This window comes from Manacus vitellinus, unplaced genomic scaffold, assembly GCF_001715985.3.
Source record: "Manacus vitellinus isolate BGI_N305 unplaced genomic scaffold, ASM171598v3 scaffold_20_pilon, whole genome shotgun sequence".
Taxonomy (NCBI): domain Eukaryota; kingdom Metazoa; phylum Chordata; class Aves; order Passeriformes; family Pipridae; genus Manacus; species Manacus vitellinus.
In genome coordinates this window covers 4498614-4524626 of record NW_021939471.1, presented here as the reverse complement: position 1 = coordinate 4524626, position 26013 = coordinate 4498614, and the positions used below count along the sequence as shown (strand labels likewise).

At 42.1% G+C, this 26013-nt stretch overlaps 2 protein-coding genes across 5 annotated transcripts in view; one reads left to right on the top strand and one right to left on the bottom strand.

Annotated features, from left to right (window-relative positions):
* HIBCH (3-hydroxyisobutyryl-CoA hydrolase) overlaps nucleotides 1–11596 on the top strand; it is a 42514-nt gene extending 30918 nt beyond the window's left edge. For 2 of the 3 annotated variants that reach the window (XM_018071872.1, XM_029959515.1), the window contains exons 11-13: nucleotides 3379–3498; nucleotides 4655–4688; nucleotides 9590–9767. In XM_018071872.1, coding sequence (XP_017927361.1) covers nucleotides 3379–3498; nucleotides 4655–4688; nucleotides 9590–9705 — 270 coding nt within the window. In that variant the 3' untranslated portion in view covers nucleotides 9706–9767. Of the gene's footprint in view, nucleotides 1–3378; nucleotides 3499–4654; nucleotides 4689–9589 lie in introns of all 3 variants that reach the window. The other variant, XM_029959514.1, reaches the window with a different exon arrangement.
* A 976-nt stretch (nucleotides 11597–12572) lies between these two features.
* Nucleotides 12573–24884, bottom strand: CUNH2orf88 (chromosome unknown C2orf88 homolog). 2 transcript variants are annotated; one of them, XM_018071873.3, is made up of 4 exons: nucleotides 24767–24884; nucleotides 19506–19579; nucleotides 18839–18917; nucleotides 12573–15497 (listed from the first exon to the last, which is right to left on the bottom strand). In XM_018071873.3, exon 4 carries the CDS (start codon nucleotides 15339–15341, stop codon nucleotides 15078–15080), a length of 264 nt encoding a protein of 87 aa, XP_017927362.1. In that variant the 5' UTR covers nucleotides 15342–15497; nucleotides 18839–18917; nucleotides 19506–19579; nucleotides 24767–24884; the 3' UTR covers nucleotides 12573–15077. The 2 variants fall into 2 exon arrangements, with proteins under 2 accessions (XP_017927362.1, XP_017927363.1); XM_018071874.3 differs by having other exon boundaries at nucleotides 18839–18914.
* Nucleotides 24885–26013: the final 1129 nt, after the last annotated feature.

Here is a 26013-nt window from a genome sequence, read left to right as displayed (position 1 = left end):
AGCAGTAAAATGAGCTGGTGCCAAAATAAAAATTTTATGTGTTTATAAATCTGAATTGTACCATTTTCCTTCAACCCATATAGACTCTGTGATTCAGTTCTTCACTTTTTCCCCTCTGTTATAGATGGCAGGGAAAATAACTACATTAAGGTTGGTTGAGATAGTTTGATAGCATGTTAATAATAGTCACTTCTGGTGGCTCTTATTCTTTATAGTATTGAGTTAAAAGACAGTATTTTATTTGTAGATTTTATAACGTTTGATATAATTCTGCAGGAGTATTATATTGATCAGGTTCAGTGGAGATTGAAAACTGTCAAGAATTATTTGCATGTAGCTTTTCCTAAGTTAATTTCATACCATTTTATGTCACTTTAAAACATAATCAGACCTAGTGGAATTTATTTTAAAATAGCCCATAGCCCTTACAGGGTGTTTTGTTCAAAATACAGTTTCTACTACAAAAGATACAAGGTGTCTGGAAACACTTTGTTACTGAAATACATTAACTAGATGGTTTGCTCTGCCAGGTTTGCTGTAGTTACCCAAACCTGCTCAACTTTATTCCTTCATTTGCAGCCTCATAACTCAGATCTGCCTTATTATACATATAGAAAAACAACCCCCCCAAAAAAGAAAATCCAAACCAAACCCACACAACCCTGTTCCTTTTCCTTGTTTAGTGGGGTACATTTGTTTAATAGTTTTAGTTGTAGTTTAAATAAATAGTTTAAAACCTCATCATCTACTTCAAAGTTACAGTTTTGTGTAACTGATTTTTTTTTATTCCTCAACAAAAAAAATGCTGCTTCTTCAGTTTTCTTATTTCATGTTTTTAATAGGACTTTATAGTGGCTTTTTTCTTTCATGTGATTCATAACTGAATGTCCTTGGAGTTGACCAAAGTTTCTGAACAATTGTCTGTTGTGTTCAAGAGATAAGACTACCTCAGTATGAGTTGCTTCAGTCCATACAGAAGTTCATGGGAAAAACCCCCACAAAACAAATCCCACATTTTCTCCAGATCCAAGACTTATTAGTGTCAACAAATACATGTTACAGACAAGTTTCTAACAGCATACATTCTGTGCTAAACAGTAGGATTAAGTGAGATTGTAGGATCAGATACTTAATTTCTTCTGTGAAAGATTCATAAAACCAAAAACTGAATTAAGAGATGTGTATCTTCATCTATTGCAAGGGGAGTGAAGTATTGGGCCTCTGGGAGGTTTTTGTTTGTTTAAGTGAAAGAAAGTCACTATGCCTGCTGTTAATCTTGTAAGGGACTCCACTGAGCCACTGCCACACAATTCAGTCACCTTCTGATAGTAACTTACTGGCATTCAGGTCTATTGTAAATTCAGCTTGTAGCTTTTGGGATCATTATGACAAAACCAAGATGGCCTGAAAGATACTTAATCAGATGTCAAATACTTCTGTGAAGACTTCTTTGCATTTTAGTACTCCCCACTTCAGCCTATCCTCTCTCTTTTTCAGGCTTGTTCCCTAGCACCAATCCCCTCCTTTTTGTACAGAGAATTTATTTATAGATACACTGGTGACTCATTTTTCTGCAATTACACCTACCCATTTTCTTGCCTAGTTCCTCTTCCTTCAGCTTGATTTATACCAGCACCTCCTCCACCTTCAACCTCACTGATACACCAAGATAACTAGTCTAGTGCATCCAGCAGCTGCCTTAAGTGCAGTTTTCAGATCTTCCCCATTCCAGTGCTTTCTTTGACCAGAAAGAACTTGCCATTGCCGTTTCACCCATCGAACCATCTGGCTGTACTGTGCACACCATTTAGCCTGGTCTGATCTCAATGACAGAATGTGAAACTCAAAGGTAGAAAGGTCCAGTTGAAAGGTAAAGCCAGCAAGAGCATATTACAGGAAATAAGGTGACCAGTGAAGAGCTGCCACCCATCTGAGAACTACAGAATGATGTAATGAGAGGTGTAGCAGATTTCTTTATCTGCTGAAAGGCAGCTTATTGTTAGAGTGCTTGACCAGGACTCAGGAACAGCTGGCACTGGGAGCCAGCATTGGCTCTTTCTTGGCCAGCTTCTCTCCCAAACACAGTGGTCAACATGCAAGCAACAGAACAACAGAACCAGTGCTTTTAAGGCCTCCTGTTTGTATAGCAATTGCATATTTTCCAGCTTAACTAGGCAAAATGGGTCACTGCTGTATCAGCTGGTGTCTGGAGAGGGATGAAGGGTAATTGGAAGCTAGCAAAAACGTTACTGTTGATGACTGGAAACCTGCCATTTCAGTCTGTGGTAAGGAGCCTAATGTCTGCAATGAAAATAATGTAAAGAGGCAAATCTTACCATCTGCCGCTTTTCAGTAGTGGGAAAAATGTCCTAATTATGAGGAAATGTCTATTGTACTGGGAATGATAAAGAGCTATTAGTTGGATTTACAGGGAAGAAGAGTCTTGTTTAAGAAAAAAAGATGAGCAACAATAAGAATTAGTTCCTTTTCCCCACAGCCCATAAAGCTTTAAAGCTCAGTTCTTTTTTCTTAACTAGGTTTCTGTCTTTCTCCCCACTTCCCCCTACTGTTGACTGGCATGCTCTTAATCGAAGGATACTCATGAGAGCCAGATTCCCAGCATTTGTTTGTGTGCCTTAAACAGATCCTGTGTGTTGGGTGATATTTATAGCCTGCAGTTCTGTCAAAAGAAGGGAGGCCAGACCTCCAGGCTTCCTATCAACAAAGCAATGTAGGGCTGAATTACTGCAGTATCTGTTGATGCAAGATAAGCAGCTTGGATAAATATGCATTTATGTTTGATTTATTTTAATATTTTTTTCTTCCAAAATTTTCTTCTTTGCATATTGTGTAGTCTTTTTAAAGGTTCACAAAGCAACTAGTAAAGTTTGTTGCCAATCTCACTACTATTACCTTATTATGCTATTGTACCAAATAAAACTGAAGTGCTGTGCAATACTAATATCAGCTACAATATCAGTAACATCTAAGAGCAATTTAGACTATAAATATGATATTCAAAAGTGAAGTATAATTGCTTACAGCGCTCACGTTCACTTAACCAAAAGATGGTTTGGAAATGGCTTTCAAACTGCATTAGATTCTCTGGTTAGTAGTAATTTGATAAAAAATTATGCAATCTCAGGAGTTCTTTCCATGAGTGATGCTACACATCCTAGAGTTCTTGCTGATAAAAGTTTATGGAAGGAAGTTCATTTAGTGTAACAGCATGGTGGGAGGGAGTAGGAGGAATAGGTGTGACAAAAGTGAGCTCAGGGAAAAGAGTGCCATCATCTACTTCACAAAGTTTAAAACGTGGCAGACTTTAAAATGTGTCTAAATTGAACAGAATAAAAATACTGTTAATGTCTTCCCCAGACTATTAATAAGATGTCACCTACATCCTTGAAGTTGACTCTCAGACAGCTCAGAGAAGGAGCTTCCATGAGCTTGCAAGAGGTACTCAGGATGGAATACAGACTAAGCCAAGCATGCATGGTAAGCAAGTAGCTGTGCCCTTTGTCCCTTGCCAGCCACAGGGGAGGAGCAGTTTATCAGAGACTGGGTTTTATGTAGATTACATCAAGGGATCATAGTTTATAGGTTTTAATTTTCAGTATCATCTTTGTGTGCTTTATATGCAACTTGAAGGAGACTACATTAATGATGGTCAGGTGGGAGTGGTAGAGGGCTTCTGTTAAAAAACTATGAGAATATTAATATATGGATAGTTTTGTATTTGGACCATAATTTCAAAACTGGTGTTCTTGAACAGATTTTCTGTTTAAATTACTTAGTCCTCAGTGCCTCAATTCCCAGCAGAAGGATGGGAGTAGTTGTTTATCACTGCCTTTCAGGAGTGCTGTGATAAATTTTTTATAGACAACAATAGATTTTAGTAGTATTTGCACTAAGGACTGAGTGCTTGGATAACACACAAGAAAGTGATCCTTTCAGTAGAACAGAGCTGCTAACTGAATTACCTGAACAAATACCTTATAAAGCTTTCCCATGGCAGCCTTATTGTTAGTCTTGTCACATTTTAAAATATATATTATATATCCAATTAAGTGACTTGTGATGATTAAAGTAAATGCTTAGAAGTAAAAAAATCTATCTAATTCTGATATGTTGTAATGCCTGACAGTATCCTTGCCATAGCTTTCCTGAAACTAGTATTGTTGCTCCACTGCTAGGGATTAAGTCTTATATTTACCTTTATCAAAAAATAACTGCATGTTTACAGGATTCCATTTAACTGCAAAGTGTTCCAAGTATGCAGAATACATCACAGCTCCTGAAGAGTGGCTTTTCTCAGAGGAATTTCTGATCTGACACACCTTAGCCCCCATCATGCAAAGCTCTTTAGAAAAAGAGATGCAGCACAGAGAGAGGACTTGCACTGTGGGAACTCTGGTTGATCAGCTCCAGCTCAACAGACTGGTTTTAAGAGATGTGGCTGCATTTAAGCAAGGAGGTGTAGAGCTCTTTAATAAGTAAGGAGAAAGCCTAGAAAAGAACAGTACAAGCAGGATTTAACTGGATTTTGAGAACTTGCATTTCAAGCAGAAGCGGGGTAGGGGGAGATGAGATAAATTGACAGATTGAATCTGTCATGTTACAAGTGTTTTGTTTTTTTTTAATGATCTTTCAGAAAGGCCAGGACTTCTACGAAGGGGTTCGAGCAGGTAAGAATGCACACCAGAAACATTTTCCAAACTTAATAACATGCAAATCCACTATTGTGGTGCTTCTTTGGAGATTACTAGTTTAGTAGTAATCTCTAAACTAGATTAAGTGCATGCAGCAACACCCCAGAGAACGCTTCCCAGCTTGCCACAGTGTTTGCTTATTGGACTCCTGTATGGCCAAAATTTATTATTTGTTCCAAAGCACAAGAGCTGCGTTGTTTCCTTTGTGTAATCTCAGTTTCCTAACATTATTTCTCCACCTGGTTTCACCACTTCATTGTGAAACCTCAAAATATATATAACACTGACAGTAGTGAGTAGCTACGTGTATCATTTGTGCCCACAATAACATTGCCACATTGCTGGTTTAGCCAGCTATAAGATGGTTTAAGACTCAAAGAACAACTCTTTGCCTAGAAAACCATTAGAACAGAGACTTACTTTCCCCCCCCCATGTACCAAAATATCTCAGTATAGAGGTGTCTTACTATTAAAAAAGTGTATCTGTAAACTTGATGCTAAATAATTCAGCATTTTAAGGCATTGGTCAAGGTAGGTAGTGGTAAAAGTAGAGCAGTGGCTCAGCAAGTTCATCTGGGGGACAGACTCCAATTCTGTCCTTGATCCTACTGCTGATTCACTGTGCAGTTTGTCACACCCAAAGTCACATCTGTTGGGAACTGTAGCAATTATTTATGTACTATTCAGTACAAGATGAAATAGAGCACAGGCATTTCATTTGCCAAGGAGCTTATGGTACAAGGCATTTGGATGGATAACTTTTGGGTTGGACTTCTAATTCACAGAGATATATAGTCAAGTATGTGTTATCACCTCCTCCTCATTTTTTATATCTATCTTTATAAAGTAGTTTAAAATCCACTTGAGAAATGGATATTAGTGTTTGAGTGTTTGCTATTAGTTACACTGTATTAAAGATAGCTTGGGGTGAGAGACACAAAGTCGGTTTGTATAGCATGGAAAAAGTTTCTGATTTTAATTAATTAGTCTTTAGCACTTACTAGCAGAGACTCCTTTGAAGAATTTACCACACACATTGAGAAGTACGTGGTGTTCATAGTGTTGGTAATGGCGACAAGGAGATCTTAAAAAGACTGTTCCTAGGATATTTTCTAAATTGGCATATAAGCTGCTGCAATGTAGTTACTCAGGAAGTGACAAACTCAAAAGTCTGAGAGTCAGAGGAACACCAAACTGAATTCCTCCTTGTAAGGCACAAGGTCACGAAACCATCCGGGACTGCAGCACAGTACAGAGCAAATCCCTTTCAGTATGGCCAGCAAATACACAAACTGCTTGTACAGAAAGAGGCTGCAAGAACAGCAGTTGGGAAACTTCTCTTTTGCACAGGATGATGTAGCAAAAGCTTAGGTATGTCAGGGGAAGGAAAAAACCAAAACCACCCACCAGAGATCCAGCTGCACTGAGGGGAATACTGCTACTACTGCTAATTCATTCTTGAAGCACTTTTGTTCTCTGCTTACTGCATATATATTGTTCTCAGGTTTTCTGCCTTAGAATCTGACTCAAGATAATTTTTGTAGTTGGGTCTAATTTCATAAAAATCATTATCCAACAATGAGCTGAGCATTCTTTTTAATAGGAAGTGAGATTATTAAATACTTCACAGGATCAACCTAGTGAACAAAAATGATAAGGTGTTATGTATTGGCTTTTTCTTTATTAAAGCATTACCTTTCAGGCATTTAAGGGCCAGCTGTTGACCCTGTCTACCACAAAAGGATCTACCACGAAATAATGTTGAATTAAAACAACCAAATTTTAGTTTAAGATTGTTTTTCAGCAGCAATGGCCAAAGGTCAGGCTTTAATAATAGCTTTTATCTGCTTCAAACCATAATTTTAATAGGCATGCTAGGAAAGTAGTTTAAAAGCTTTTTAAACCTGCTTTGACCTGAGGTCAGAATTTCATTTTTCTTTCAGCCAGTTTTCTCAACCTTAAAATCTGCTGTGGCAAACAGTCCTTCCCTTTATGATTCTTGTGATTGGAGCTATTAAAGAAAAGCTAAAGCCTTAAAGCATAAACCACATAAATCATATTTCATCAACATTTTCCCACATTATGGTAAATGTGGACTTTGAACATTCTAGGTATCAGTTTTTCACCTTGATTTGTAAAACAAGAGGTAAACTAAGAAATGCATATAGGTCTGTTTTTAAATTCTTACTGCCTAAGAAAAAGCCGGTTTTGGAGTCTGTGCTCAAACACACCCAGGGAGAGTACGAGCTCATCAGCAAATCTCAGGGACAAAAATCTGTTCAATTCCCCTCCTAACTGTGCAGGAAAGTGCACTTGAAATGGAACTGTAAAGGTCTTACACATATTGCTGATGCTGCAGAGCCATTATTTCTGTACAGCTTCTGCCTCGTCTCCTGCAGAGCTGGCAGATGTGAGCCTTACCCTGGGCACCCCAGGGCCCTGCAGCAGGCAGAGAGAACTTCAGGGGCTTAGAAATATCAGTGTTTTGGCTGTGCTGAAGGAAGCTAAGCAACACCAACACCAACTGAAGCCTGGTAAAGTCATGGCTACTGAACAGAGGGGCTTGGGATTTTTACTAAGAAAGGTAAAACACAACAATAAACACTTAACACAATGTCTATGCTCAGTTACTTTTATATTAATGAACTTAGCCTACCTCAGAAGTCTTCAGAATTTTTATTCCATTCCTGTGGTGATCCATCTCAAGCTGGAGAAATACAGAACATACAGAAGTTAAATCAGAAAGGGAATATTTTCATGATGGTACTAGAAAACAAATATTTTAACTTATAAGACTAAAGACTTAATTGGAGAGACCATTATGAGCATTCAGTTTATCCACCAGAGTAAAACTGGCCACAAATCCAAACAAAGATGAACTTGATGAGACAGCAGTTCCCTGGAGTGGAGAACTAGCAGCAGTTAGTATAGTGTGGCAGAGGTGAAGCTGTAGTGACATACACATGGACTTTTTTCCTCTAAGTGTTGGCTTTTGTGGATAACAGTTTATTTTGGCCAGATTGTGAACTTCAACTAAAATTGAAGAAAATCAGTAGATAAGTCCTACACCAGTGGGACAATTATGTCTTTTGATCCAAACCAGTCAATGGTTTCACATCACCATGTTTAGAATTAACTTGGAGGATCACAGTTTTTCAAGTTACTCAGTTAAATAACATAGTAAAATCACTCTTCTACAGAACATTTCTTTTAAGTATTTGCCCACATGGGTTCTGTTCTCTGTGGAACTGCAGCTTCTATCTATAAAATTGGTTACTTCTTAAAATTAGTGTTTATTGTTGCTAGGGAGTCCTTAGTCCTCTGTTTGTAAGTAAACAGGTATAGGGCTCTGATTTGCCTTTCTCTTTGAAAATGTAAGCTAAAGAGTTGTGATGCCTGTATGTCTTCAGCTACAAAAATATTAATCAGTGCAGTTGTCATCTGAATGGCATTTTTTTTCTAGGTACTCTCAAGTGTTGGGTAAAGTGGGAAAGTTAAAGAGAAGTTTTCAAGTCACATTTTTTACTAAAAACTGGTAAACAGGCCATGTGTTTTGATAAGGCACAGTCTTTAGGTAGGCATTTGTTTCACTGAACTTAAAATCCCACCCCTTTACACATTTCTCATCATGGGTATTTCTAGTCTACTCAGTAAGAACAAAGTTTGTTTAGAAAGACATGACAACTTACCAAAAAAACCAGCTGTTATTCTTCAAACTTTGGGGTCTCTATGTCTTCTGTTTACATGCCTTTAGAACCATCCTACTTCAAACTCTATCTCAGAAAACAAACAAACAAAGTCTGTTCTCAACAGAAGAACTTGAGAGGTGCTTCCTCTTCCTTCCCATCCTCTCTTAAGTGCTGTGGGCTGTGTTGGTCAGCAGGTCTCCCAGGACACAGGTGCATCTCCAAATCAGTTGCTGGTATCACTCACCTGAAGGGAATTTGTATGTGAGGGATATTGGGCAGTTAGTGCATCCTAGAGAGCCACAGTTCCTATAGCTGTTCTTCTTTAAATTACAAAAATTTCACATTCTGAATAGCATCTTTATGGGTTTCTTAAAGCCCGAAAGGTGATTGGAAGGATGTTGTGAAATTCCATTCATATTGATCATTTTTAGACATAAATTAACTCCCTCTTATTGTTTGCTAGTGCAGCTGTTCTTGCTGACGTCTTCAGTTTTCCTCTGATACAAGGAATGTTTTTTGGGAATTGATATTTTCTTGTTATACTTTTATATGTTATTCATTCACTGATCTATTTCCCAGGATACAGCATAAAGTCTATATAATCAGATTATTCAAATTGTCACAGTTAAATCTACACAGATCTGCAGTATCTGACAGTATTTACAAATAATCATTCTTGCTTTTCCCACAAAGATACTCTGCTTTACTCTTTCATCATGAATTATTTTATTATTAGTTTACACAATGTGTTTAAATTAGCTTTAGGCATTTAACAGCACTTTGAGGCATCTCCTACACTCTCCAAAGAGTCAGATTTTGCACAGAGGTGTGAAAAGCCTTGTCCAAAAGGAGCATCATAGATACTGTTCCCAGGTTCACATGGAAAAAGATGTCAGGGAAGAGTGGCAGGTCTATCTGAAGTGATTCACCATTCCTTGTATCTTCAGGCAACTCCCAAATATGTTTCTAGACAGGTCACAACTCAAGAGTTTTTATTAGAGTAGAAATATGTATGTTACAAAAACTCTGCCTTCTCCAGAGCACAGTGATTTTTCTCCCCCATGTAACCACTGCAGTGATCTGTCTTGATGCAGTCTTTTTAATTTAATTTAATTTAATTTAATTTAATTCATTTTAATTAGAGGAAGTTTACAGGTAACTTTGGTGTCTTTCTGTTCCACCTGACAGTGCTGATTGACAAAGACCATTCCCCAAAATGGAAGCCATCTGCTCTAGAAGAAGTCAGTGATGAATTTGTGGACAACTGTTTTAAGCCACTGGGAAACGACGATCTCAAGTTGTAAAGATCAAGCCTGTTGACATCTTATATATCTGCTCTAATTCTGTAATATAAAAATTAATAGTAGTGTGATAAATTTTGACAAGACTCTTTTAACTAGCCTGACATTCACAAGGCTAATTTTTTTGCGTTCAGGAATATTCTCTATAATGAGGAAATAATTGTATCTCTGGTTAGTAATGGGAAAAATCACTTCAAGGCAAATTGTTATTTTTATTGTTTTACACAATGATTAACATTTAATTTTTTTGCATCAACTCTTAGTTTAGGAGGAGCCCTTGGGGAAGAGAGCACAGTTAAGGGGTGACCTAATAAGCAAGAAGTCAGGAGACCTCTTGTGTTCTTGGTTCTGTCACTGATCTGTTAAATTGGAGTTGTGCCTCAGATTCTTCTCCATACAATGAAAATAAAATATACTTAAAGCTTTAAAACAGTCAGAGCTACAAAGGAAAGTGGAAGACAGAATTCATGGTGTTAAGTAGCCTTTTAAATTAAAGCTCAGACTGACATACTATTAGTCTGAGAACAAGAAAATGTTCTATTGATTTAACATCTGGTCATTATTCAGCCTTGCTATGTGCTCTAAACATTGTTCAAATGCCATAATATTGCCAGAGCCTAGAGCACACTTCTGTTTGATGGTATAGCCCATTTTTTAAAATGCTATTAAGTCTGATTGAACTCTATAATTAGTTTTTCATGATTGCAAAAATTTGCAAGTTTTTCTTGGTCTTGCAGTGCTGAAGAAACTACTGCCTCAGACCTTGCTGTGAACACCAAGCAGCACATTTCCTGTGCATTAAAGGTTGCTGGGTTCTGATATTAATGCATGAAGTTATATATGACATAACCAGAGCCCCCTGATAAAGTATAATCTCTTTTTGGTGGGGGGATTATTTTTTCTACTGGGTGTGCAACACACAGCTACTAATCTTTCTTCAACATTACTCCTACATGCTTTTGTAAGGTTTGTCAAATCACATATCAGTATTTCTTCCTACTTGTTTCTACAGTTACAGGCAGGTCACAAATAACAGATTTTGGCTTCTCTGATGGTGAACCACCGAGGCTAAAGGAAGAAAACTTCTGTTCAAATAACACAGTCAGTAACCAGCAATGGGGAATCAAAAAGTCAGAGCTGCAGCAGAACCATAATGGAGTTTTCAACATTGGGCAGTTTTTATTACTAACACTTATGGTCTGCAATGGCTTAAGGCTCCTTCCTTTCCAGGAGCTGTTGCCTGGAAACAAAGTCCAGGAAATTCAGGCAGCAGGGTGAACTACCAGAGTGACTTTCAAAAAATCAGAGGTGAGCAACTAGAGAGCAAAATCAAGAAAAATTGGCACCTTGCTTTGTTGCTATAATCTTTCAAGATAAAATTGTTAAAATTTCAGCTGCGAGTTAAGGTTACCATGGATATATTTGTTATGTCCTTGAGTTTACTTCCAAATGTACTTGAGAGATTTCATTAATACCCTTAGGGCAATTCTGAAAATATGACTTGAATTTCTACTTCAGGCTGGTTCTGTAAGAAATGTAAGCCTCCTCCCCTTATTTTTAAAAGTTTTTATATGTTTTACATTCTTAAACAATGCCTATTTTTAATTTATTTTTTAAAGATTGGTTAATTTCATTATTTTTGTACAAAAGGAGCAGTCTTCAGTGACTACATTTAATGAAAAACACAATAGTTCCCAGGGAGTAGGGGACATGCCTTCTCTGACTGTAAAGGACTTACAAGGTTTTAGCAAGAATATACTTCCCAATTCATAAACTTTGACTTGCATGTTCAGTTGCCTCCAAAATTTATGTGAACAGGAAATATCCCAGGCTCGTGGTAACAAGATTCTGTCCAAACTGTGCATTTTTATCAAATAAAAGGCATACAAGCAGATGGTAAGTTGAATTTTATTTGGTCCACAAGAAAATATTTTCCACAAAAAATATTGTAAAAATATATTGTAGTGTGTTTTATTTGGGAATACTGATGTGTCTTACTCCAGAAATGTCAATTTTACAAAGTTGTGCTGCAGTTAATGTGTTTTGAACCAGTATTAGAATATCAAGTCCATCACATCATATCCACTCAGACTAATCTTAGGTTTCCTGGAGAAAATAGAAAGCAAAAGTATTATTAACTCCTAAACAGAAGTAAACAGTTTTGCAGAGTTTGCCAGTCCCAAACTCAAGTGCCTTTATTTCACACCATCAAGTCAAAAAATCAATGGCAACTTAGCTGGGAACCCACTGTACGTGGGCTTATAAACTTTATAAACCTGTAGCACAGCTTAGCACAATCTAATGGTAAGTAAACAGTCGTGGTATTATTTAGGTAAAGAAGTCCTCATTTTTATTATGTATTAGTATTGTGCCTATTGAATGTACAGCAGGGCTCTGGAAAGGGATCTCCTTCGATGTCTCACCGGACTGTGGCACTGAACAGGTGTTATTTATTTTTTATTAGGGATAAGTGCATTATTTATAAGGACAGCGTCTTGTAAAAGAGATGATTTTCCTGGTGAGAAGCTGCCTCCCTGTTGTTTGCAAGCTTGTTTGCTTTCCATTTGCTCCTGAAGTGCCAGTGTCATGGAAAGCATCATAAACCAGCTGGAATTGCACTTCAGGCCATACTGAAGCTGCTGTAATCTTCAGGCATTAATGAGGGAAGACGAGGTTTGGGGCTGCAGGTAAGTGAGTGACTGGCTGGACCCACCAAGCAGCACAGCCACCATCCCACACAGCAGGCTGTCCAAATGGAAGCAGTCTATGGTGCATGTTTAATTACACTTGGGTAACTTTCTCCTTTGGGGAAATTCTGAGTATTTATCAGAATGGATGCCGTGATGTAACCTCAGGCTGGTTTTTCGTTGTGCCTGCTGTTGGACAGGGCAGTGGCAGCCTGCCAAGGAAGAAGCTGCTTTCAGAAGCGCACCTGACATTCCCAAAGAGTGTCAGATGCTAAGGCTACATCCAAAGGAAGGATTTGAGACATGGCAACAGCAAAGCACTGCAACACCCAACTCCCCACGGCAGCCACCAAGGTGTCTGTACCAGGGTCGAGGCAGATACACCGAATTTTACTCTGAAAGGGAGGGCAGTTTTTTATCTGCTGTTCACCTGCCTGGCCAAGAATGGCTGTGGAGCTTGGGATTTATTTTTTTTTTAATTACTGTGGCTAGCTGTGTTAACATTCTTGAGTCAAGACTCATGTTAGAGTGGTTGGCCTTTTTTCTGTAATAAAGCTTTGTTTTAGCTATAGTAAGAACAGGAATTTTTAATACTGTGGTTGGTTAAACAATGCACAACTGATATGTACTGACCTGGTCAGTGTTTTGGCTTTGCTTTCTAACTCACCCTAATACACAGAGGTTTTTTAGACAGAGCAAACATAGGGTATGATCTAATGTTTTCTATGCTGTAGAATTTCAAGGAACATCACTATTAGCAGTAGAATTTAAGTGAGCCATAATACCTTAGTCCCACTTTGCATATGGCTTTGAAGACAACTATGTTACTTCAAAGAGGACATTACAGCATAAGCTGATTTTGTTCCCTTTTTCAGCAAAAGCTGAGAACAGTCTTAACAGCATGGTCCAGTCTGGTCACTGGGAGTTAGTAGCAGTCTTGTGCTGTGCCACAAGCATTTTTCACTCTTTACTCTTGATAAAACCACTTCCCAATATAGGTGAATTTAAAATAACTAAGTTTGTGTCTCAATGTTTGCAAAACAGCTCAATTCATAGACTGTCTTATGTCTGAAAATAAGCTAAAAATAACAGTTGACATGGTCCTCTCTCTGCTTGCTTCCCATTGCTTGAAAAATCATGCCTTGTATCATTCACTAGAACTACGTGTACCTTTTAAAAATAGTAACAGTTTTTGCCAGTATGGAAAGCATTTCTCTATAAAATGAAAACATAAAATGGGAAGCACTTTGATCTAGGAAAAAGAACTATGTCTTTTAAACTGGCCATCACAGAAAAAAGGAACAAACAGGTGGTAAAACACCAAGCTGTTTCCAAGGCCTTCACTTTGCAACAACTTCCCTTTAAGATTAATACAATCCATCCCATTCCTGATCTGTCAAACACTAGTTATGAGCACAGTGGGTCAAGCTGTGAGTCCTGGGGAAGCAGGGAGCAGTGTGTGGATAAAAGCCAGATAAAATGGGCGAAGAATGCAGCCCTTGAACTTTGGGCCTAAGGCTTAGTCACTAACTCAGTGCATTCAGGGCACTGCTCAGGGTCTGGGCTCCTGTGGCTCTTACTGGCACCACCATACACAGATTTTCCAACAGATGAGCAAGAGCCCACAGAAGCTGCAGGAAGGTGTCCTGTCCCACAGGTGCTACTTTAGAGAGGAATTTTAGTGTAACACAGCCATAGTTCCCATGAAACAAGTTGTCCTAAAACACTGTCACACCTCTGAAGGTTCATTTCACTAGTTAACATCAGTAGTTTTTGCACACCTGTCTGGGTTACAGTGAAACAACAAAACTAAATCCCACCCAAACCAGCACCCTAACATGAAAATAAACCTAAACAAACCCCCAAACCCCCAAACCCAAAAACCAAACAGCTTTGGTCTGAACACAGTGATCAGATGTCATCAACCTACCTTACTGCAGGATTTGACAGACTAGCTTTCATGCATTTACAGAAGCATCTGTTAATTATAATGCACTGTTTTGTCAATACTGTCATGTTTCTCACTGGTTCACCTCAGAATGGAAAGTGAATAGTCTTACCATCCATACGGTTCCCTGAATACCACTTGGTTTTATAAAATGCTTCTCATCACCTTCATTATTTTGTGGTATTATAGATTTAGCCAGGTCAAAGAATCAAAGTAAAATTTATGGCAGCAGTTACCTTTGCTACATGCAGACCTTGGTTTCACTTTAGCAAAATGCAGACAAATGTACCAAGCACAGAGAGTTCTTCTCACCTGCTAACAGGCCACTGATCTTTTATGCAGTACCTAGAAATAATCCACACTTTGTCACTCAGTGTTGCTGGGGCCTCTGTGGCACTGCTTGTACAGGTGGAGGGCAGCCACGTTCCTCTCATCTTCTTTTTAACTGTAATTTCTGGTCACATCCAACACATACAAAGACAGAATATACTCAACATACAGCTGATAACAAATGACACTCGATGAACAGATTCTACTGTGATCCAATTAGTTTGTTAGCAGTATAGGTTAAAAGGCAAACTTTTTTCAGCCTCTCCTTGCAAACCCATCCGTACAGTGGCAATATCCTCAAACCACAGCTGATTGTGCTTTATTTGCACCAGTACCACGTACAAACTGCTGCACAGACAGGCCAGGCCGCTCCCTGGGGCCGGTCCTTGCCAAGCTCAGGGCTCAGGGGCTCAGGGCACGTCGCTCTCGATGAAGGGGATGTCGCTGTACTTGCTCTCCGTCACTGCCCACTGCTTCACCGCCTGCTCCAGGATCTCCCGGGACAGGCGCTGCGCGTAGTCCAGCACTATGGTGCTCGAGGGACCCCTCTCATCCACCTTCACTGCTAGCAGAGAGGATTTCTCCCCAGTGCATCCTTCGGTGCCTCCCCCGATCTTTTCATCCGGGATAGCCTTCGAACCCTGACAGGCAGCCTTGGATTTGATGCATCCCATGGTACATTGGAAAACGCAGCTGCAAAATTCAGTTCAACAGCATGTTCTGATAACCTGGAGATGCTTTCCTTGTTTGATGCAGTGCTGCTGCTTCTTGCCAGTGGCTCCAGTTATTTTCAAAGAACAGAACATCTCCTTTTGTGCTTCTGAAGAAATCTGTCAAAATAGCGTTTCATAGAAAGGCAATAAATAGTTTACCACTGTCAGTGAGCTCCAAGGAAAGCTAAATTCACTACAGATGCCTGTAGAAGCAGCTTAAATAAATCTCTGCACAGTGTGCGTAAAATGTTTTTATCAGCAACATCCATCTACTACGAGCAGGGAAAGTGTGACCTGAATTCAAGCTGCCTTTGAATGCAACTCCCAGTACAGGATGGAAGCCATCTAGGAATGTAAAGGTCTTAGGAAAAAAATAAAGCCAGTTTCTTCCAAGCTGACAATGCATTGCTCTTTTCCTGAAATTGCAAACGAGTGTGTTTAACTCCAGGGGCTGCTGCTGCTGCAGGAAATAAACACCAAAACCACCCCACAGAAGCACCACACAACCAGCATAACCAGAGCCTTGTGTCGTGGCCATCACACGCCCCTTGGGCAGGGTGACACTAATGCCCAGTGTCATTCTGCTGTTGCTCAAGGAGGCTCAAGCACACAGCCACCAGACGCTATTCACAAGGAACAAGAGCTGTTTTCCTTTTTTCCCTGGAGAGGTCAGGGAAAGCAGCAGCAGCCTGCTGAGATCAAGGCAGCTCCAGCAGAGCCAGAGCACCGTTCTCACTAAAGCAGGACAACTCTACATCTGGAGAAAGCAAAGTGACCAACAAAACACCTGACAGGGTTCTTTTGAACTGCTCAAGATCCAGAACTGGCCCACTCCGAATTCTGGTATGTTTTTGTTTACCAGCCTACAAAGCTGTTTCTCGGGCTATTTTCTCTCCCCAGGCAAAGCAGAATCTCACGATATGCCTGACTTTGCTTGGCATGCACTTACCCACTTATCAGAGTTAACAGACTGCCAGCCAAAATAAAGACTGTGCTGCACAGAAACCAACTGTTCCCTACAGCTTCACCCGATGACGTTGTACTAAGGTCAGCCAAAGTTAAAGATTTTTTTGTAAATAGCCTTTGAAAATATAACCATGGCAAAGATGTTAAGCCTTATTTATATCCTTTATACACTGGAGGAAACAGAGCCTCCAGTCCAGTAACCTGACCACAGGCAAATATTTGCAGAGGAATCAATCCCATTTGCAGGCAAATGGTCCTTCACAGGTAGGATGGGACTTACCCAGTCCAGTAGCTGACTCAGGAGAAGCAGTCTCCTTGGGATAAGCTCCTCTCCTCCTTTTTGCTAGTTCATAAAAACCTTCACTACCTGTCTGTAGGGCTGAAGTGCCAGCACACAGAAGGGGTGGATGGTGTTCCTGGCAGAAAGTCAGACCTAAAGGGCTTCTGAAACCACAAAGTCCCTACAAATGCTTTAATACCTTTAGCTTTGTATCAGAATATTTCAGTGTTGTGGAGGAACATTTGTAAAACACTTCATTAAAGTTCAATAAGTTTCTTTTGTGCCTACTGAGATGCTGCAGCACATGCCAATGTGTTTTAGAGGAGGCAGCACAGTTAACAAGCCTGTAACATAAACCGTGCCAGGATTCGTGGTTTTACCCAACACAGAGGAGAACTAAGCTGTCAGTGAGATTTTTATTGTAATAACTTGTCATTAAACGAATAAAAGGCAGGGTTAATAACTTGTCATTAGACAAGTAAAAGGCAGGATTCCCTTCACTGCACAAGAAACTCCATTTATCCCTATGGACTCTTATAAAAACCCATGAGCTTTGTACCCATGTCTATCCACCACATACACTGAGCAAACCAGATGCCAAGGAGAACCTGAAAGCACTTCAGATACCTGAATAATTCAAAACTTCCTAATAGTAATATCTTGTGTATGTCTAATTTCAATATTTACCATTAATAAAACATTAATAAAAATAACTTCCACTTGCTCTTCTGGATAAATAGGTAGTTAGAAGTCTACAACATGGCAAAGAATCACTAACAGCAGCTACAACCCAGCACTGCTGCTACCTGTCAGCTGCAGTCTTGACCCAGCCAAGGTGATACACAGCTTCACTGGGAGGGACATGGGTGTGCTGCCCAATTCCTTCTCACTACATTACTGGTAACAGCTTATTGTTATCAGAGTTTATCCATGCCACTTTACTTAAAATAGATGAAAAAATCCAAATCTGAATAGTCCAAGTTTGGAGACATGGTCTCTTATGTGTTATTCTTTTTTTTTTTCTTCTTTTTTTTTGGGTGCTTTTTCAAGGAGGTCTGATAAACAGCAGCCAGCTGTAGTTAGTATTTTATCATTGCTTTGATGTTTCCCTCCTACAACTGGAGATCTCTGTTAGGGGACACCAGCAGATGAGTTAGTGTCTAGAGGAAAGGAGGGAATGTGAGGTAGGGAGAAATTCCCTAAGGTCAGCATCTTCCTCTGCAGGATTGACCTCTGTTCCCACCCTCTTACCTCTGCCTTTTCATTTGGGCTAAACCAAATGTTTGTGTGACTGTCCTACACAGAGGAAAGGGTGGGCTATAAAGCTTGTAGACAGTTTAACTTAAAAGCAAAGTTATCGACCCTAGTTTAAATCCTTGCCTGTTGCTGATTCCATTATTTATAGAGCTCAGTACTTTCCAAGTTGCTGCAGGAAGTTTTATAGTTTGCCCGCTCTACTGGAGTTAATAATTGTTGGCACAGAAATGATTGCAAATGAAGCTGCCCTCAACCTTCTGACTGCTTCCTTGTTTTTCTGACAACCATTGCTTGCACACACGTGGTGAAGAGCTGTTTAAATCCTCTCTGCTTCAATCTCATCTCCAGGGTGTTCTGACAGGGATTTTAACATCTCTACCTTTCCTCACAAAGCTCACACCCTCAGAGGGAAAAAAAAATAAACCAAAGTAAACCAGTTCATTTTACTTCCATCACGATGTTTCATTCAGTAACTGCACAAGGCAAAATTATCTGATAGGAGCCTGTTTCTTTCAGTGTCCAAGCTTTAAGGTGTTGCCAGTTGTGTCTCAGAAACCACTGGTTCGATGCTCAAGCCAAAATCTCTGCAGACACAGTTCTGCACATGACAAGCTGGAGGCAGAGGTCAGGGAGCTCAGTCTGCTCTGCTACACCCTCAACTGGCAGTTAGAGCAGCACCATCACAAAGATTAACACATCTCCTCTTTTTAAAGACCGACTTTTCAGTAAGGGAAATGCTGAATTAGTTTATCCAAAAACAGGCTCCCGGTCGTGCTCAGTTTCAGTCGACATACAGTCAAAATGTTTTTAAGTACTTCGAACAACAAACAGGGTGTATTACTTTAAGGTCAGGTGTTGTTTCACTATGATGTTATTTACTACATGTATGCCCTGTGGTAATACAAGGAGAGAGAAAATATTGAGGGAGTGGTAGGTACCACGTAGCTGAACTCACCTGGCATGTGAGGGCTTAAGCACTGTCTCTGCCAGCCTGGCCAAGTGCTTCCTGCCAAGGTAAGTTCATTTCTAACCTACTGAAGGAAACAAAACAATGGTGAAAGAGTGCAATTCGCTATTAGGTGATATAAAATACAGGAAAAAAAGCACTGATAGCAACGCCATTTTATTAAACAAATAAGACTTCTTAAGGTATTAAAATAATCAATAAAAATAATTAAAAAAGGCTAAACGTGAGCTATCAAAAAATAAGTGTTTCACCTGCCCTCTTCAATACAATTGCATATGATGAAGAGAGGCAAAAGGGAAAGAGTTTTGCTGTTATGCAACATCTCTAGGTATCCCAGGCAAATAAGTTCCTGCTACCATTTAAAGGTTTTCCATCCTCCAGAACCTCGGAAAAAATCTTGAAGTTCAATACTATACTGCAAGGAATTGCTGTCTGTAACACTTTCTGTTACAGCAGTCACCAGATTAAAAATCAGTCATACTTTTCAGAAGAGCTTAGTGCAGCTTTGCCCAGCTGAAGACAGCAAGTAATCTCTGCTGTGATAGAGCCAAGCTTCTCACTTCCCAAACCTTTACATCCTTGAAACCCTCCTCCAGGCAGTTCCCTCCAAGTTTTTCCCTTGGTATCCACAAGAGAAGCTCAATGTGCTGCTTACCAAAACCACGTCTGCTTCTAAGGGGTTGTCCCCCTTGTCCCCAGTAGAGCACAGACACCTTCACTTCTGGGACTCTGCAAAGGGAACCCAGAAACAGAACTTAGCGCTCGCCAAGATGTCAGAGGTACATGTTATCACAGAGCTGTGAATCTGTAGTGCTGGCCTTGCAGAAGTCTGTTTGCCTTTTCTCATATACAGAACTTGACTTTGACAAAGGTAAAAGGATGATACAGCACTTAATAAATTAGATTGAATGACAGGCTGCAACAATTTGTGTACAGCACCTAATCCCAGGCGCAGAGTGGGGCCACTCCTCGGGCAAGTGGCTCCTGACTATATGCAGGATGCCAACCTCCTTTCACAGCAAATCCAGTTAAGGATGACTTCAGCAAGGATACAGGAAGGGTAATGTGCCCCATCTTTTGCCTAAGCCTAAAAGTTCTCTCCTGTATTCCCTTCTCCCTCTCAGAGCTTCTGCTGAGACCTGGACCTTGACTGTCCAAGTACACAGAGAGAACATTCAGATAATCACAGTGCTGCTACTAGCATGGAGACAACAAACATTACTCTGTAACAGAGATATTCAAACTTTGAATTTGGGCAGGTGACCCAGCTGACCCACCAGCAGAGGTGAACCAAGCAGCACTCAGGCATCCACACCTCTGAACTGCATCCAATCGCATTCAGCATTCACGTCCCCCATGCGACAGTACAGAGAAACAGAACCCCAGAACACCCTATTCCTGCCTCTCCCTAGCAAGGTGGGCTGTTACTTGGGAGCACACGCGGTGCTGTGCCTTTGGATATTCTGCAGCTTTGAACAGAGCAGCGGCACACAAATGGCAGAGGGATGAATCACTCCCTCCGTGCACAGCGTCGCCTCCGTCGCTGCAGGACTCAGAGGCTCCCCGTGCAGAGCAGCCCCAGGCAGGGGCTCCCAGGGCAGCCTCTCCTTAACATCCAGCTTCCTGCAAATCCTACAGGAGACGCACTGTACAACATTTACTATACCAACTCCTTCTAATCATAGGAAAATGAAGTTTAAAAAAGCTACAGTTATTTTAAGACAAGCGCAATACTGAAGATGCAGCTACTTCAGGCAATCACTGAAATATCCAAATATCCCAAAACAACTCAGGCAATGAAAAGCAAAAATAGAGCCCTCATTCCTCACAGGGCTGTCCCCTCCCTCTCATGCTGCTTAGTGCCAACAAGAGATAAGAGCTGCAGATTGGAAAGGGCTGGATGCAGCAACCACAAACAACTGCTGTGCAGGATTAGCATGTAAGTGAAAGTCTCCTGGTTATCTGTCTCAGGATATGTGCTGGAATTTCAAAGGCTTGGGTTTTTTCCCCTTCATGTCCACAACTGATAAAGGTTTTCCAGGCTTTTAAGCCAGTTTATAAGTGAATAGAGAAATTACACACTTGCTTTTCAAAATCAGGCACTACCTCTAGTTTACTTGAAAAGGCTTTTCAATAAGAGCACAGTTGATCACAGAATCATAGAATCATTTTGGTTGGAAAAGACCTTTCAGGCTGAGTCCAACCGTTAACCCAGCACTGCCACGACCACCACTAAAACATCCCTATGGGCAACATCTACATGACTTTTAAATACCTCCAGGGCTGGTGACTCCACCACTACCCTGGGCAGCCTGTTCCAATGCCTGACCACCCTTTCAGTGAAGAATCTTTCCTAATATCCAACTTGAACCTCTCCAGGCACAATTTGAGGTCATTTCCTCAGGACCTACAGCTTGTTACCTGGGAGAAGAGATCAACTCCCACCTGTCTACAAACTCCTTTCTCAGTCAGAACACTGAGTTACTTAATGGAGGCAATTTCCATGTCACATTTCATCTCTCAAGCACTTAAGCAATGCATTTAAGGAACATGAAAATCTCAAAATTAGAGGGAAAAACAGAAGAGAGGAAAATGTTTCTTCTTACTTCACTTTATGATTTACATGCACAGTGGGAATGGGGTTTTTTTGCTGTTAAATAGTACAGCTGTGTTGATATGAGTCTTCATGCTGACAAACTCTGGAAGCCTAAAACAAGTATTGACTTTAAAAAATAAAAGGTAAAACCCCCCACAAAATAAAAAAAAAAATCCCATCCCACCTAGCCTCCCCCACCAGCCACACAATCACAGAAACCAGGAACAAAAACAAGTGCTTTCTGCACTGTTCTGGCAATCTCACCCAAGCTTTGGGAAGTAGCAAGCAAAGATGAAGTACCAAAAGAAACCTTTGGGTGAAAATACCAGTAGTTCAGAGAACAGCAATGCCAGCAGGTACAGCCCTCAGCAGCCACAATGTTATTTTTCATCCAGGAAAAAGAAGTCTTGTTAAAAGCAAAGAACACTCTGTGCTTGGTAGCTGTCTAATTTCATGAAAGTAAAACTGTACCCAGTCAGCCTGTCCTGAAATCCTCCCTCCTCCCTCCAGTGCAGCAGTTTATTCACCAGAACTGCACAGAGCTCAGAGCAGCCTGAAGGCAAGAGGGGAAGAGGATGCTGAAAACTTCTTAGAGGTTCTGCTCATGTTTTAACTAAGCTGGTTGTCCAAACAACTATATATGCTACCATTATGTCCAAATTTGGCCAGAAATACTTACAAACTACTAATTCTGTTTGGTTTTTCCCTGCTGGGTGGTTTTTTTCCCCAGTGTATCAGACTACAGGTAAGCAAACATTTACTACTACAGACTCCACCAGACCACAGACAAGAAAGAATATTAACTTAACCTACCCCTCTGTGAAGAAGAGCAGGATGCCCACTGTTGATGAAAGCCTGTTCTCTAAATGGGTAAGAGCAAACCAGTGGATTTCCTTAGCAAGCACACAGCAAGGTTATAGAAGAAAAGGCATGAAGAAGATGCAAAGTTTCTCAGAAATCCCATCTGCAGGAAGCTTAGCCAAGACTAAAGGAACCCAACTACACAAACTATAGAGGAATGCCTATGGAAGGGAAAGCTACTAGTTATAGAGAAGATCCAAAACTCTCCAAGAACCCAAATACAAAATAATGCTCAAAACTGGTGAATGAAGAGAAACAAAATATCAGAAATGGACATAAAGTTTTTGATGTAGATGCACAGCTGTTTCCTTGCCCTACATAACATGTAAGGATACAGGTTCAACACATCTTTTAGCAAAGCCCACAGTTCTTGCAATTATCACCCCCCACCCCCATCTGTAGTAGCTGCAAATCCACAGTCTGAAGACCATCCCCACAAACATTCCCCCACAGCAGGGGAAAAGGCAAGGTGTACCACCAAAGGTGTCAGAGACTTTGGCCAAGCCCCACCCTGAGGTTAGACTGCTCTAAGGCATGGCACTGGGTCCAAACAAAGTGGCCTCTCGGTTTATTACGGTGCTGTAACACTGTTCTGAATGAACTAGAGTGGAAACTGAGATTTTCCTCTGTATACATTGTACAACTTCCATCCCAACAAATCAATCGTGGACTCACAGCCTACCTATTAACAGTCCTCTTCAGGAATACATTCCAACACCAAGCTACTTATCCTCAAGCTAAAGCTTAGGATCTAGCCTTGTTTGTAAAGGTGCATTACTGTCCTCCACAGGTGCCAGGCAGAGACAGAGCGCTGCAGACAACAATGAGGGATGCACAAATCCTTACAAGCAAGAAAGCCCCTCCTGCTGCTATCACTGGCTGCTGCCCAGCCTGGGGATCCTGCCAGCAAGAACTGATGAGCAGCAGCAGCTAAAACAGTGGATCGGTATCTCAGTCTGACAGGGTCGTGCTTTATTGTTGTAGCTGTCACAAGATTCAACGACAACCATATGGAGCTGCAGACCAAAAGGTATGAATGAGGTACTCTGGCTTGCTTTGTGATGCCCTTAGGAAAGCAAAGGCTCTGCTAGATTAACACAAATGAAAGTCAGAAGGAGTGAGACAGCCAGGATGTGCCCAAGATCAGCCAGAGAAAAGCGCAAGAAAGGCAGCACAGAACCCCATTCTGTTCTTTAATCTCCAGAAGCCAACTGTAAAAGGGCAAATCAGACTTAGGAAAGCAACAGGAAAGCCATTTTTCCACGTCTCACACAGGAAGGTGCAGGAAAACACTGCTCCACGTTTTAAAATCATAACTATTGATTGGCAGAAATCAACCGAGGAGTAAGAGAACAAAGTGACAAGGTAACAACCAGATGCTCCAGCTGTACAAAAGCTGCCCAGAATTGCAACAAAGAACTATGTCAGCCTTAAAAACCACTCTGTCTCACGGCTCTCCCCCGGTATTTGTTTCCCTGAATTTCATCCCTCCAAACATGCCAGCTCCTACTTGTAGCAGTCGCCGCCTTCGCGCCTGGGACGCAGGGAGGCCGCCAGCCAGGCGAGGCAGTCGTGCCCCGCACAGCCTCCCCAGGGCCCTGCCCATAGAAAACACCTTGTCCCCAGGGCCACGAGCATCACCAGGCTCTACCCAACCCCTTGTGCAACTTGTACAAACCAAGATGATTTCAAAGCAAGAATGTGTTCAGCAGAACATAATGTTCAGAAGAAAACTAATTTGTATGTACTTGAAGGTTAAAAATGCCACTTTGTTAAGGCTACAGTATAAATCCCTCTTTTTTTTACCTTTTTTTTTTTTAATTCCTATATTTAGGAGCCTAATTTGGACTCCTACTTCCTGAACTATGAGAAAGCATATGACATTTTTAAATGTTTTACAATTTTTGCCGTGGCAGATCTTACGCTGCTAAATCTGCCTTTTATAACGTGCCAGATGAAGGCGAACTGCCCTGTATGGGTTTGTGCTGAAGCTTATTAAAGGTATTCGTGGCAGAACAGGCAGGGGCTGACAAACCCTCACACCACCTCGGCCAGCAAATACACAAGTGTCACGTCTTCCCTGCAGCAGGAACACAGCTTGGAGAGGACCTACCACGCCGTTTACCTTCCCAATCTGCATCATCCCCACTGATGTCCACAGTGCCACCTCACCCCAGGAATTCCTACGGGCGCCCCACTGGAGCAGCTCAGTTTCGAGAACTCCGTGGCCGGCAGCCTCACCACGAGGTGATGGGAGGAGTAAAGGCAGGACCGCCGCCCGTCCCGAAAAACCCCACCTCAAAGCCCGAAGGCTCTCCTTCGTCTCCTCCACAGCTCAGGAGGCTGCAGGCCGGTCGCGCCGCGGCACGGCTCGCCCCGCCGGCGGCGCATCCCTCCCCTCTCCGGCTCCCCCGGTGCCCGCAGGACCGCGGCCCCGAGCGATGGAGCCGCGCACCTACCGGCGCGCCGGGGCGGTGTCCGTGCGGGCAGCATGCTGCGAGCGTGGCCCTCCGCCAGCACGATCCCGGGCTGCCCCTTCCTCCGGAGGTGCCCGCGGGTCCGGCCCTCGTCCGCCGACGCCGCCGCCTCCTCCAGGCTCCCTGTTCCTGAACGGCAAAAGAGCAAACCCACCGTCAGAAGCCCATGCCCGGCAGCACCCCCCCGACCCCCGCCCGGCCCCGCGGCGCTCGCACGGGTCGCGCCGGGAGGGCCCCCCCGCGCCCGCCGCCGCTCACAGGCCGCTCCCGCCGCTCCGCCGGGCGCTCCCCGCCCTCCCCGGGGCGGCGGCGGCTCCGGGCGGGGCGCGCAGGGGCGGGAGCGCCGCCGAAGCCCCGGCCCGGCACCTGCCGCCCCGCCCCGCACGGTCCCCGCTGTCCCCACCCCGGCCGCATCCCTCCGCCCCGGCCCCGGCGCCGCCTCAGCGCAGCGATGGGCCCTGCCATTTAAAATAAGGGAAAAAAGGGGGGGAAAAGAAAAAATCACCCAGGCAGGAAAGCCGCCTCTCATTGGCTTCTCCTCCTTTAAATCCTCCTCCCCCTCTGCTCAGCCCTAGTGAGGCACATCTGGAGCGCTGTGTCCAGTTCTGGGCTCCTCAGTACGAGAAAGACGAGGAGCTACTGGAGCATGTCTCTTGTGAGGAGAGACTGTGAGATCAGTCAAGAGAAGACTGAGAGGGGATCTCATTAATGCATCTAAATATCTCAAAGTTGGTTGCCAAGAGGATGGTGCCAGACTCTTTTTTGTGGTGCCCAGCGACAGGATGAGGAGCAATGGCCATAAACTAAAACAGAAGTTTCACCTCAACATGAGGAAGAACTTCTTTACACTGAGGGCGGCAGAGCAATGGGACAGCTGCCCAGGGAGGGTTTGGAGTCTCCGTCTCTGGAGACATTCAAACCCCACCTGGACATGTTCTGTGTCACCTGCTCTAGGTGACCTTGCCTTCGTAGGGGGGTTGGACTGGATGATCTCCAGAGGTCCCTTCCAACCCTAATGATTCTGTGGTTCTGTGAAATGTGGGGAAGCCTGTTCAAAGGATGGAGTTGCCATATAAGAGCTTAGGGCCATCGCAATCCCATGTTCCACTCAGCCCTGTGCCAGCACTGAGGTGCCACAGCGTGGTGAGCACATAAGGACTGGTGAGGGTTAAAGTGAAGGAAACAGTGGGAAAGGCTGTGGGTGAGGCCTGGGTGATGCTACTCTGATT

Excerpts from the sequence above, each read along its gene's own strand:
- CUNH2orf88 (XM_018071873.3), bottom strand. The coding sequence starts at position 15,341 with ATGGGATGCATCAAATCCAAGGCTGCCTGTCAGGGTTCGAAGGCTATC.